Source organism: Pelobates fuscus, chromosome 2, assembly GCF_036172605.1.
Source record: "Pelobates fuscus isolate aPelFus1 chromosome 2, aPelFus1.pri, whole genome shotgun sequence".
NCBI lineage: Eukaryota > Metazoa > Chordata > Amphibia > Anura > Pelobatidae > Pelobates > Pelobates fuscus.
Window position 1 is genome coordinate 386194466 of NC_086318.1, and position 13810 is coordinate 386208275.

The window sequence follows — 13810 nt, forward strand, 5'->3', positions numbered from 1 at the left end:
ATATCCCTCTAAAGCATTTTGGGGAAGTCGAATGTGTTTGAAGAAAGGCATTATGGAAGAATGCAGCAGGAGAGCAGAAATCAAAGAGATCCACAAAGTGACTTTTTAGCGTGAATTGGGGGAATCGTACCTAGACTTAAGACTGAGCATGCTTTTTAACATGCGTGAATTTCTTTGCAAGTGTTCTAAATAAACATATCTGGATACACACTACACTATAGGAGTTTTGTGTATATCCTCCTCAATGGAGTGAGAAGATGATGATTCGAAGAGAATATATAATAATCAGAACACATTTGGAGCATTTAGAAGAAGAAAAAAAAATCATGAGGTTTATTATTTAGTGTTACATGCAGTCATAATTCAACAGATAACACTGTTTTTCGACAGCAATGCAGGCTTAAAGGGTCACTCCAGACCCCTAAACAACTTTAGCTTGATAAAAAGTTATGTGTGAAGAGTGTGTCCCCTTTTTTTTCATTTTCCAAAAAGTGCAGATTTCAATAGAAATTAACACGTTTATAAATTAACCTGGTTACACACCCATGGCGTTCAATTAGACAACATGTCCTGTTACTTCCTGGTTTCGTTAGCTCAACACAGCTGACCTCAAGAGGCAGCAATTTCTCAGAGAACCTGACTTAGAAAGGCTTCTCGTTGAGCTGCACTGGGAAGTCTGATTGGACAGCCACAGAATGTCTGGGCGGGGTTAGAAGGGAAGGGTTTGCAAAGTCAGCACACAAAAGAACTAAGTTTTGTAAGCAGATTTTAGATATATCTCCATTAAAAAAATATATAAATTAAATACATGCACGTTTTCATTTGGGGTATATCTACTAAACAGTCATTTTTATTTATTTTGTATTTGGGCAGTGGAGTGTCCCTTTAACTAAATTGTATGCTTATCCCAATATGTAGCAACTAGCCAGGGAGACAATGGTGGTGATATTGTGTGAAATGCTAGTTACACTATCCCACTATTTGGGGGGTAGTTGCTCACAAGACAAAGGGAACCCAAATAAATAAAATAAGCTCAGAAAAATAACTTACTTGGGATGGCACAGAAAAAGCTGTCCCTGTGAAAATTCCAGTCCGCTTCTCTTTTCTCCCTTTCAAAATGATCTTCTGACCATCGGTCATCTTGATGGCTGGGTTAAAAATCAGAAGTACGGTGTTAACATTAGTAGTCTTTATGGTTTTAAAAACCTCCTCAGTATATATTGCATTAAAGGGACACTGACACGCATTTTCCAGATAGATTATATAGGATGCCAAGATAGGTTAATAGTACATGTACCTTCTGTGTGACAGGACTGGTATCAGTGTTTGCAGATGACACAAAACTTTGTAAAGTAATAAAATGTGAGCAGGATATTGCCTTGCTGCAGAGGGATTTGGATAGATTGGGGGACTGGGCACTAAAATGGCAGATGAAATTTAACGTAGAGAAATGCAAAGTTATGCACTTCGGGGTTAAGAATGCTCTTTACACCCTAAATGGTATTGAACTAGGGATAACCACAAATGAGAAGGATTTGGGAATTGTTATAGACAACAAATTAGGCAGCAATATGCAATGTCAATCTGCCATTTCTAAGGCCAGTAAGGTTTTGTCATGTATAAACAGGGGCATAAAGTCTCGAGATGAAAATATAATTTTGCCTCTTTATAAATCGCTGTTAAGACCACACCTTGAATATGCTGTGCAATTTTGGGCACCTGTTCTAAAGAAGGATATCATGGCACTAGAAAAAGTGCAGAGACGAGCTACAAAATTGATAAAAAGGAATGGAGCATTTTAGTTATGAAGGAAGGTTAAAAAAATGTAAATCTCTTTAGTTTGAAAAAACGTCGCCTGAGAGGGGATATGATAACATTATACAAATATATTCGGGGCAAGTACAAACCATTATCTGGAAATCTATTCATAAACAGGGCTATACATAGGACACAAGGTCACACATTTAGGCTTGAAGAAAGGAGATTTCATCTAAGGCAAAGAAAAGGTTATTTTACAGTAAGAGCAATAAGGATATGGAATTCTTTGCCTGAAGACGTGGTTTTGTCAGAGTCTATACAGTTGTTTAAACTGCAATTGGATAAATACTTGCAAAAACATAACATACAGGGATATAATTTCTAATTAGTGGGGTAATAGCTGCTTGATCCAAGGAGACATCTGACTGCTATTTTGGGGTCAAGAAGGAATTTTTTCCTAGTTTGTTGCAAAATTGGAAGCGCTTCAGACTGGGTTTTTTGCCTTCTTTTGGATCAACAGCAAAAACATATATGAGGAAGGCTGAACTTGATGGACGCAAGTCTCTTTTCAGCTATGTAACTATGTAATAACTATTTTATAACATTAGCTACGTCTTATACACAACTGGCAAATTATATGGGAGAATAAAACATTGTGGCATTAAATAAAAACTTTTTACTCAACAATTTTTATTATTCTTCAGCGTTGAGTGTGTGCTGTTCCATTACCAGTTGTTTAGGAGATACATTGATACTTGACCATTTTGTCTTTTCCTTCCCCTATATAACCAAGAGATTATTCCCCCTTGTGTTATAGTTTTTTTTATCTATTAGAATAAAACTGCAATCTTATCTTATGTATGATGAAATTATGGCCTAAAATCAAGCAAATAAGTTAGGCAAGAGGCTACGAGAATCAGAAGATACTCAGCTTATAAAGTATTGTAGTGTTAAGTAATGCAAGGATTGCTCACCCTCACTCACTCAGTTTTGGAAGCTAGTATTGTATTACGTTTGTCATTTTCACATAGTCCATTTAATATAAGCTGCTCAGCATTGGAAATGTGCCATTAGGATTTGCAAGGTATAGTGGGGGTAATATAAATAGATCTATGGTAGCAGACAAGCAATATTATGCCTGCACCCAGCATATGTGCATAGGAAATAGCAGCAAGCAAGCGACATTAGGCCTGCAGCCAGCATTTGCACATGGGGATCATACCTTTAATTGTGCACAGTCGTAAAAACAAAAAAAAAAACTAAAAGAACGCAACTGTCACAAATGGCAGGTGCTGGCTACGCACATTTCTTAATATATTATATAAGCAACAAGGCCATCCAACTGTTCACCAAGTGAAAAAGTGACCCACATTAACCTTTAGCTAGCCCAAATAAAGCATGGGTATTTCCTTACAGATTAATTTAAGTGGCCAAACTGTAACAGGGATTGGTGGCCAAAGCAATAAAATTGTAAAAAACAAAACAAACCCTCCCCAAAACCCACATCTCCAAATTCAGAACAATTTCCAAGAGCTACAAATCTTGATCTAAAACTAGGATACTCGATAAAGAAGTCCAGTAGTGGGGCTATGGCTGTATTTCTGAAACCGGTAACAATTTCATGAAAATAGAAGAATTATACTTAAATAAACATTATCCCACATGGAGGATCTTGGCTATATATTTAAAGAGGGGCGCTCAACCAAAACAGAAAATGCATGTTGTAATACGTTCAAATCTTATTGAGATCGTTCAGCCAAAAATCCAGCAGGGGCAGTAAGATAAAAGTGGCCGCTGTGATAACTACAACTGTGCTCTTGGTCATAAAATATTAAAGGCACTGTCCCTCGCCTGTGCCTCTTTAAATACAGTTAGGAGTTTTATATTAATTGATTTATTCTGCACAGTAACAAATACATGAGATTTATTTAAATGCTTTGCAAAAGTTTAGAAGAATTTCTTGTTAATGCACTTATCTTAGTAGTGATGGTTGAACAAGGCAGATATATGTGAAGTTCTTTTCCCATGAAGCATTGTGGATGTAAGTTCACCAGCATCTCATGTGCCAAATTTAGCCGACACTAGGCAATATTTTGCAGTGTGTGGAGAGTCTGCACAGCATAATATGCAGGTATATCACCTCCTCTAAATTTTGAGGAAGCCGCATTCCACAATCACTCCAGTTATTTGAATAATTAATTAGTAAAATTACCCAGATTACAGCGTGTGTGATGAATAATCTAGTGATCACACACAACAAGAGTAGACATTAAGATTTGAGTGCTAGTAAGTTTACTAAATGGCTTGTGTATTTCTCACACACAACATGCTCTTTTCACACTGAATTGTAACCAAAATTCTAAACATAAAAAAGTAACAATTACAAAGACATAATTTGCCTTAACGGCAAATAAAAAAAGAACATTTACATACAGAAGAAATAGCTGACAAATTACTTTTTTGCCTGCTCGTCTGCGTATTTAAAAGGATAATTGGCCAGAGTCGCCTTGTATCCAGTGTTTTTCACCATGTTATTCCATGTCACCAGTCTCTGGCCGATCGCCGTCCCCCTGGGCTCAAAACCCTTCAAACGAAATTGAAAGAAAGAATGTTATCAATGCTATGGCATGGCTTATTCAAAAAAACACAAACAACAAGCTAATGCACCGTCCCTTTCTACAAAGAGAGGTCAAGGCACACAGGTCAAGGATGACTGCCTCCTAACAGGTGGGTGACAAGTGATGGCTCCAGGCTGGGTATAGATTCCTCTGTATATTACATGGCCCCGGTTTAGACATGCCAGCCAGTCAGTTGTAGCTCATGTGCTGTTTATCCATTTCAGTGTCAAATGATTCCTGTGATTGGAATGCATACTTTATCTATTTTTTCAGGCTGTTTACGTTTGAAATATTTAAAACAGGTTTCCCTATTAAACATACCACCTGCTAATATTCTAAAAGCCTGAAGAAAAAAAAAAAAAAAGTTATAAAACTATACCGAACACCAAAAAAGAAAGATGAATTCCTTCACTTTGCGTCAACTTAGAATGGCAAGCAAGTGCAATAAGAGGAGGATAAGGACAGTAACATAGGACAAAGACTAGTATATATTACTTACAATTTGTGAACATTATACTAGCAGTGATAAAAAAAATAAAAAGTAAGCAAACAAATATTTCATTGCCCATATTTGCATGAATATCTTTGGGAATATAATGTATGACATGTTACGAACCATAAAACATGCCGTATAGAAAATGAATAAGACATAAAATTATTTCAAATCGCAGTATTTTTATTGTGTGAATAACATACTGTGATTCTAAGCATGACATTAAACCGTACGTAAATCCTTATCCCAGCCTTCTTTATGGCAGCAGATCAGTCATATTACTGTTCAGCTTTGAGGACAGGGCCAACTGTATTGCTTTTTGAAGTTATGCGGATTTGATCAGTGATTTTAACAAAGGTGGATGATGACAGAATAATCACATCACTAGGGATTTTCTGTTAACACATCTCCCCTGTTTCTGGGAATATTATATTAAAGCTGCAGAATAAAGGGACACCATAGTCAGCTTAAAGGACCACTCTAGGCACCCAGACCACTTCAGCTTAATGAAGTGGTCTGGGTGCCAGGTCCTTCTAGGGTTAACCCATTTTTTCAGAAACATAGCAGTTTCAGAGAAACTGCTATGTTTATGAATGGGTTAAGCCTTCCCCCTATGTCCTCTAGTGGCTGTCTCATTGACAGCCGCTAGAGGCGCTTGCGTGCTTCTCACTGTGATTTTCACAGTGAGAGCACGCCAGCGTCCATAGGAAAGCATTATGAATGCTTTCCTATGTGACCGGCTGAATGCGCGCGCAGCTCTTGCCGCGCGTGCGCATTCAGCCGACGGGGAGGAGAAGAGGAGGATCGGAGGAGGAGAGCAGGAGGAGATCTCTCCGCCCAGCGCTGGAAAAAGGTAAGTTTTTACCCCTTTCCCCTTTCCAGAGCCGGGCGGGAGGGGGTCCCTGAGGGTGGGGGCACCCTCAGGGCACTCTAGTGCCAGGAAAACGAGTATGCTTTCCTGGCACTAGAGTGGTCCTTTAATTGTTCTGGTTAGTTGTTCTGTTGTCTATAGCCTGTTCCTGTAGGCTAAGCACTATAAAAGCCGCCTTTTCAGAGAAAAGGTAATTTACATTGCTGCCTAGGAACACCTATAGGTGCAATCACTCAGACGGCCACTAGATGTGCTTCCTAGTCGCGTTCAGCGTCTCCACGATCTGCATAACTGATTCAATGCATCCAGTGACCTAAATAGCTAGTTTAAGACTATAGTGTTAGGAATACACATTTGTATTCCTGACACTATAGTGTTCCTTTAAAGCAAGCATTTCAAACTCAAAGTCTAGCACGGGCCAAATAAACAAGGTTTAAGTTTATGTGGGCCGCAAAAAAAACCAACAAAAAAAAAAAAAACCCTGGCACCCTATGCCAAAGCGGATCATCCTGCTACTTGAAACCCTTTGAAGGTGGAGCATGTCGACGTCACATTGGAATGTGACGTGGTGTTGCGTGCCTCTGTTCACATCCAGGTCTTCCACTGTCGAGCCGCAGCTAACACTAACCGACACACACACACACACACACACACACTCATGGACAGAACACACTCACTCACTGACAGACACAAACATACTAGCACACAATCACATCATTGTATTTATCCATGGGATCTTCTATCTGGAGATCTCCTTCCTGCTGCTCACTGCTCCCTCACGCACGCAGTTTAGTGATGCCAGGTGCCGGAATAGGACGTCGTATTCCAGCACCACTACAGACAGCGCGTGAGGAACCAGTGAGGAGCAGGAAGACTGAGCTCCTCCAGTGACCTCTCATTCTGGCAATGTGGAGAAAGCAGGTGCCTACTCTGCTTTAATACTAAGCATGTACTCGCGGTTCGCCGGGCTGCGAGTTTGACAGGCTTGCTTTAAAGCTTATAAAGATGGCCAACTATAATGTATCAAATCATTCTGTCATTGAAAGATTGTAACCACTATTTTTATTTTTTATTTTAAACTTTTCTTTGATTTGGGGGGCGCTCTGAGAGACTGGCCAGGCTTTGCTTCTAGAAAGAAGGTTAGTTCAGTCTAAAGTAGGATACCAAACTGGAGAAGCTACAACCTAGCTTAGACAATAGAGAAGTGATTTGTGGAAAAGTGCAGAATTTTAGCAAAGCAAGATTAGGTTTGAACAGAGCTCGACAGCTCCAATTAAAGTTTAACAAAGCTCAACAGCTCCACAGTTTAACAAACCCAGCAAGACTTGCTTACTATGGTCACCCGATGGGACACAATCTGGCATGGCTTGGAGATTCCACAACAAGAGCCCCTGATAGCAGTTTGAAACACTGTGCTTCTTGTACTGATCAGCACAGCTCCCTGGTAGCAATGCATGAAGGTCACATTCTACTGCCCAGCATCCTTCTAGTTTGAGAGGCACACTGTGACTACCAGAATGAGAGGATGCAATGGTTGGGACATTTGTTTAACGCAACCTACTGACTGGTTGTTGACATGTGACACTTGTTTGCTGCACAAAATTTTTAAACTGAACACAGGTACCAAAATGTAACAACACTGGGCAGAAAATGTATCTTGCCAATTTACACAAGAATAAATAAATAAACTTACCAGAAGAGGATCAGAAAAGTCAGGAAGATCGGGCACTAAAATGCCAACCAGGGCACAAACTACTATGAGTACTGTGCACATGCCTAGAACTACCACAGGCCAATCAGCTATTAGAGCTGCGTAGCTAAAAGAAAAAAAAAAGAAAGAATTTTTGCTTTAATAGTTACATACTGTGTTCATCAATAATACATTGCACAAACATGCATCATTTCCAGTTTCTTTAATCACTTATTTTCTGGAGTGGAAACAAAGCAAGATATTTTATTGCAATAGCTAAGGAACTTAAAACAGAGGGATTGATCAGTTACAGGGGTTTTTTCAGCAACAAAAAAATTGCTCCCAGAGATGGAGTCTATGAGAGCATGAGAAATTGCTCTCTACGCTATCAACAATATGAATCTAATATGCTACATATGCAGAAATGTTTATTTGCATAGTTCTACCAGGCTACAAAGCAGTGGTGAAAGGTAGCACCCCCCTACAGCCAGATGCTGTAGAACTACAACTCCCATGATGTTTTGCATGCCTTTAGAATGACAAAGCATCATGGAAGTAGTAGTTTTAAAACATTTGGGGGCTTACCTTTTGGGCACCCCTGCTCTACAGACCATAAAATACAGGGTACAAAACATATATATAGGGGGGCGGAGCTTGAACGCTGAAGCAACTGGACGCTTGCTAAGGGCGCTCCGAGCCCCAAACGGTGAAAAACTAGCAAAATACCCCCCCAATACTTACTCTTACCTGCAAGCAGACACCCCAAGGCTCAATGGGAAGAAAGGGGAAGAAAACAGTACCACACAAACCCACCCCGGGTCTAACAAAAGGGGAGCTGTGGATGCAGGCATGCGGCGCCTCTGAAGCCAACCTGGCGGCCCAACACGGCGGGTGCTCGGACTTTTCCGAGGACATATCCGATGCGGAAGAAGGTGTATATCCACAGCCTCCAGACCCACCACGGAAGGCGCAACACTTTGGTAAAGGGGCAGACGCAGAACTGATCACCGTAGCGGTCATGAAGGCGCTCATGGCGGACCTGAAACATAGCTTCCACGAGGAAGTCACAGTGCTCCGCGCAGACCTGCAGGGCCAGACAGGCCGCATCTCCCAACTGGAGGGCTGTTCACTGTCCCAAGCCCAGGACGTCACAGTCTTACAACACACGGTACAAGGCCTGGAACAACAAAACCGGCAACTCGAACATCGCCTCGCGGCGCTTGAAGACGCCAGGTGGGCATCCAACATAAAACTATGGGGAGTTCGCGAGGACATTGCCGAGGCCGAACTACCTAAACTAATTGAGCGCATGTTATTCAGAATCCCCAAACCAACGAACGCGCCTAACAATGCCACGAGGGACGTCATCCTGAACCTCAACAACAGCGGACACAGAGCGACGTTTTTATCAGCCTTCCGAACATTTCGCTCTACTCGGATCTGTCTAACAGCTCCCTAGTGTGGCGCAGATCGCTAAAGCCACTCACCTCGATCCTCCGTGCCCACAAAGTGGATTAAAGGTGGCGACCCTCCAGGACACTAACAGTCACGCGAGGAACGGACATCCAGGACATCCGAGACGCCCCGGCCTTCCTCCAGCTTCTGCACTTACCCCACGAATTGCTGACCCCGGCGGGGCCAGTCACCACGGGCAACCACAACCCCCCCCAACCGCACCCATATATGGGATCTGGATAGGAGCGTCCTGTTCATTCCCCAGAGCTCCACACCAGAGGCATTTGCAGCGATCACGACATAGAGACACTGGGACTAACACAGCCTGAACCCGGCTGAACCCGCTACTTGCAAATAACACCTAGTAAACCGGACAGTGGCATGTCTTACTCTGCTCAACGAATGTGATAGTAACCTGGCGGGTTGTATTCTACTTTACAGTATGCAAGTTGACTAGCTTATCATTTTACACTTTGAGAGGGTACAAGCTACCCAGCATGACACATCCTATTATTTACTAGAGCTATACAAAATGTATGCATTGAATTTACCGTGTTATGCACAAAGTATAGTTTTCATTTATGATGTTTATGTTAATCCACTGTTTTATCCCATACCTTGTTTAATACACACCGTTGCCTCATACTAACGGTACTAGCAGTTTGCGTAACCAGGCCAATCAGGGCCAACTACTTATCACGAGACAGAAGTGACCATGCCCATAACTAGCCCCAGTGCATACTTCTGTGGTACTTAATGCATATGGCCCATATCAACGTGGGCAGCCTGTTTTATGTGCTAATTCTGAGAGTGAGACCCGTCTTTCCTCACAGGCCGGCTCCACAGGTTAACAGCATGTGTTACCCTCACACACAGCTCACTCCCCTGTAACGCGGGCACTACTGTTATTTACTCTATTATATATTTTAAAACCACCCAAATTGCTAACGAAAGTCTTCCTGCCACAGGTGGCTGCCTAAGCTTTACTAATCAAGCATGACTATTTCACACGACGACCCAATAGTCCCTGACCTCTAAGATCCCTGCACTGACATGCTACTCACCACGCTAACCAGTATTCACAGCTAATAGTGATGATATGGCTGCTAACGACTTACCCCTGTTTAACCCCCTATACTACGCTATCTGTAGGCTCTTAATATTCTTTCTTTAAGTTATGTTTTCACGTTGACTCACACAGGAGATCACAGGGGGGCCTTTACTTGTGGATTACATCGTAACAAAGCTAATAGTAATTAACATTAAACATGTACGCAAGCAAGTTAGAGCTGTGACTGATGGCCAATGCTTAGGGCGGTCGTGTCTCACCCACAACAGGCACAGCATAACCCCCAGAACATACGGCCTATTAGCCAGTTCGCAATATGGCATCACCCAGACAAGCCATACAACAAACATACATTTTATTGCGACACCTCTGACACTGCTTCACTGCGCTACAAGTGCTTATAATAATACATAGTGCTACACAACTCAATGTTTAAGCTAATCAAACTTTTTTACTGTTGCAATCTTCTTATGTTGTTTATTTTAACCAAAGCATGTGCCTGACTATTGATAACCACAACCTGTAACGCAAATGTTTATAACTATACTCTGATGTCGCTGTTGTGGCGCACCAGGGCTTACTGTTCTTTTTGTGCACAACAAAAATAAAGAATTAAAAAAAACAAAAAAAAAACATATATATTGACTGTGCTTCTGAGCAAAGGAAGTTTAAAGCTGCCTCCATAGACTAAGGCCAGACCAGGCGATACATTTAGAAATTGTATTTATGTATATGCATGCATTGGAAAATTCTACACATATACTCCAATATATATATATATATTCATATATCTTAATATCTTAAACGATATTGAAAAAAAAATTACATTTTATAGAAGTCAGAATAGATCTGCATGCACACTACAAGAGACACCACATTTTAAATTTGAAATAAATGTGTGCTAAACTATCTTAGAAATAGAGGACAACTCTCCTATAAATATCTCGTGGTGATCTCAAAGTTTTGACTTTGGTTTACAGTAAGTGACACAAAGACACCCTTATAGCTTTAATACAAAACAAAATCTGCCCTCATATGCAGCAAGAAGTAACGCAACATGTTCTTACTGCATGCAGTGAGGCAGGAATTATTATTCAAACTGAACTAGCTAGGAATGTCAAACTTGGTAGAGATTATATTACCAGTCTTGAACCACCTCCAGCATTGTAGGCTTAGAGGGCCTCACTGCTGACAACAGGGATATTGCAAAAATTCACACCGCTGTGGGCACAATGCCTGCTCATGACAGAGAGAAGATAGAACACTGTTTGTTGGGGAAACTGTACACAAAATACAAAAAATATTGTATGTGTTACATGGGCAGACAATGCAGAATAACATACAGCTCATAGCAGTAGTAACTGAGCTGTCATTCTGTGGGCACTGTACCCAAGATTTCTGGTAAAGTGTTCTGGGGTGATTTGACAACATACAGAACTCCGTCTGCCACCCCTCACCCTCTTTAGCAGCACTGACAGATTGTAAGTGTAGAATCCGTGCAGTCCAGTGTCATTTCATCCAACCAGAATAGCAGTAATAAGCAGATAGTTAACCTGCCCCCGTAGTTAGAAGCCATATGAATGGAGATGAAATCATGGAATCTCCTTGCACTATAACCTATGCGAGGAGCATAAGCTGTTCTGGTGTCCCCCTTTAATATCATGATTGACATATGTCACAGCTCTTCCAATGACAATTTGAAAATTAATTTACATATATCTTACCTTTTAGGTAACTGGAATGGTTTGGCAGTTCTGCAAAATAAGAAAAATACATATTAATACAATACATAAATAACCAAAGAAAACACCCAAGTTCTTGCTCACTAAAGGGAATTGCAATAAACTGATCAAAATGCAAAGAATGTAATGTTGCCTAGGTTTGTACATAAAGAAATACATTTAAATTGAGATTTTAAGGACCCTTTGTTCTCTACACTAGAAGGTATAATTCTATATTGCCCAATCGGTCATAAATGGCCTGTGCTAACAAAAGAAATGCTAAATAAATTAATCTTACGACAATCCTATAGTAAGTTTTCAGCAAGCTGTATTGCCTGCCAACGTCAAATTGTAAAGACATTGCAGATGATTCAATAAAATTTAAAGAAAAAACAAAAACCAGATTCAAGAAAAAAGCGTCTGTTTGCTGAAAGGTTAGTTGATTCTCCAACCTGTTTAAACCAGTTGACATTTTGTAATAAAAAAAATAAAGAAATAAAGAAATAAAAAAATAAATTGGTGGAAAATCTAAGTGGGGATCTTTACAGGTAATTTTTTTTTTATCAGTGATAGCTCAGAATAAAGTAATTAAATTACAGTTTTAGAGTCACTGATGCAAAGCATGTTACAGACTGCATAATATGTTTTTTGGATAGATTTCATAAGTGTTCTGTGGATAGATTTTGAATTAAGAGAAATAGTTACTTTTCTGTTTTCACTAGCCTCAACAGAAGTTTGTGTTTCTTTAAATTATGAATCCAGGCATCAAACCCACACAGTGGTATTGGAGGTACTGGCTATTTTGTCATTAATAGAAATCACAGACGTTTTCATTGTAAAAAACTGCTGCAGATATACCGAGTCACTGACATAGAAAAATATACATTTTGAACAGATACAAAAGATGGAACACTAGGATAGAACAGAGGATCTGCGTTGTATTTATTTATTTATAACATATTTTACCAGGAAAGATACATTGAGAGGGACTATATGTTAAAACAGGGCACTTTATATATATATATAAAGATATAAATGAGATCCAGAAAAAATAAAAAGCATAGTCCAACATAAAATCGATAAATAATAATATTTTAATATTAATATTATTTTACAGCCTTTTTATTTCAGACAGGGAGGATAAAACTAACAGGTCGACTTACAGGCCCACAAAAACGTGAAATGCCAGACCTGCTATCCACATGGTACGAGAGAGGTCATGGTATAATGTAATGTTACAACCATGTAGTGGGATATCTGTGTGATCGACATGTGGTAGTTACAACACTTTATAATTTAAATATTTTTCAAAGAAAGCTCTGGAAAGAATCCTCCGTCAAATACTGTGTTACTAATCCATTTGGGTCCGAGATGTCAAACCACAAATGAATACCTGCTTCTAATTACGCAGGTAATAAAACAGATAGAACATATGAGAAGCATAACTGTCCCAGACAACATTTCTACAGCGGCTGGAGGCTTCTTTGAAGATTTAAGAGACTTATGCCAACAGATGCTCAACAGCTTTAGGTAAAAGTTTAGTATCCAGTTTCTTCTTTTACTCTAGGTTCAAAACGAAGACACTCAGAGTCCCTTTTGCTTTACCCATTGTTTAAATTTAAAAAAGGCCCTTAATTATGCTGTCATTTGGATAGTAATTGGGAATGGACGGCTCGAATGATTGTGAATGGACAAGCTGAAACTGATGTGTGACACATGGAACGTTGAAATAAACTATAGTTCGGCTTCTGTGGATTTAATTACAAGACTTTTGGAAAATCTATTTAACTACAGTTAGATTGGACAGTAGGAGTATTATATGCAGGAAGCTGCTATTAATCTGGAAAATATTTGTTATAACATAAAAATAAAAGCAAAGACCTAAGGAAGGACGATAGACAACAGGAGAGAGAGAGACTAAGTTCGAGACTTTTTATAGTTTGTTATCTTTCATCACATCCCATTTCTATTAAGTAGATCTGACAGAGGAAATAGTTTTATAGCTCACTACCCCCTGTCTATTAAACACAACTTTCATTATGTGCTTGTTCGATGCAAACAGAAGCTCGCAACAGGATGATTTATGAGTGCTCAACAGAATGTTAATCCACCGGCGGAAAAGAAATGATCGCCGA

At 39.9% G+C, this 13810-nt stretch overlaps 1 protein-coding gene across 3 annotated transcripts in view; it reads right to left on the reverse strand.

The window, feature by feature from the left end:
• DISP1 (dispatched RND transporter family member 1) overlaps positions 1-13810 on the reverse strand; it is a 131366-nt gene that overhangs the window by 11823 nt on the left and 105733 nt on the right. For all 3 annotated transcript variants that reach the window (XM_063443795.1, XM_063443794.1, XM_063443797.1), the window contains 4 exons: positions 11679-11708; positions 7434-7557; positions 4215-4342; positions 1051-1148 (listed from right to left, as the gene is read on the reverse strand). In XM_063443795.1, coding sequence (XP_063299865.1) covers positions 1051-1148; positions 4215-4342; positions 7434-7557; positions 11679-11708 — 380 coding nt within the window. The remainder of the gene's footprint in view (positions 1-1050; positions 1149-4214; positions 4343-7433; positions 7558-11678; positions 11709-13810) is intronic.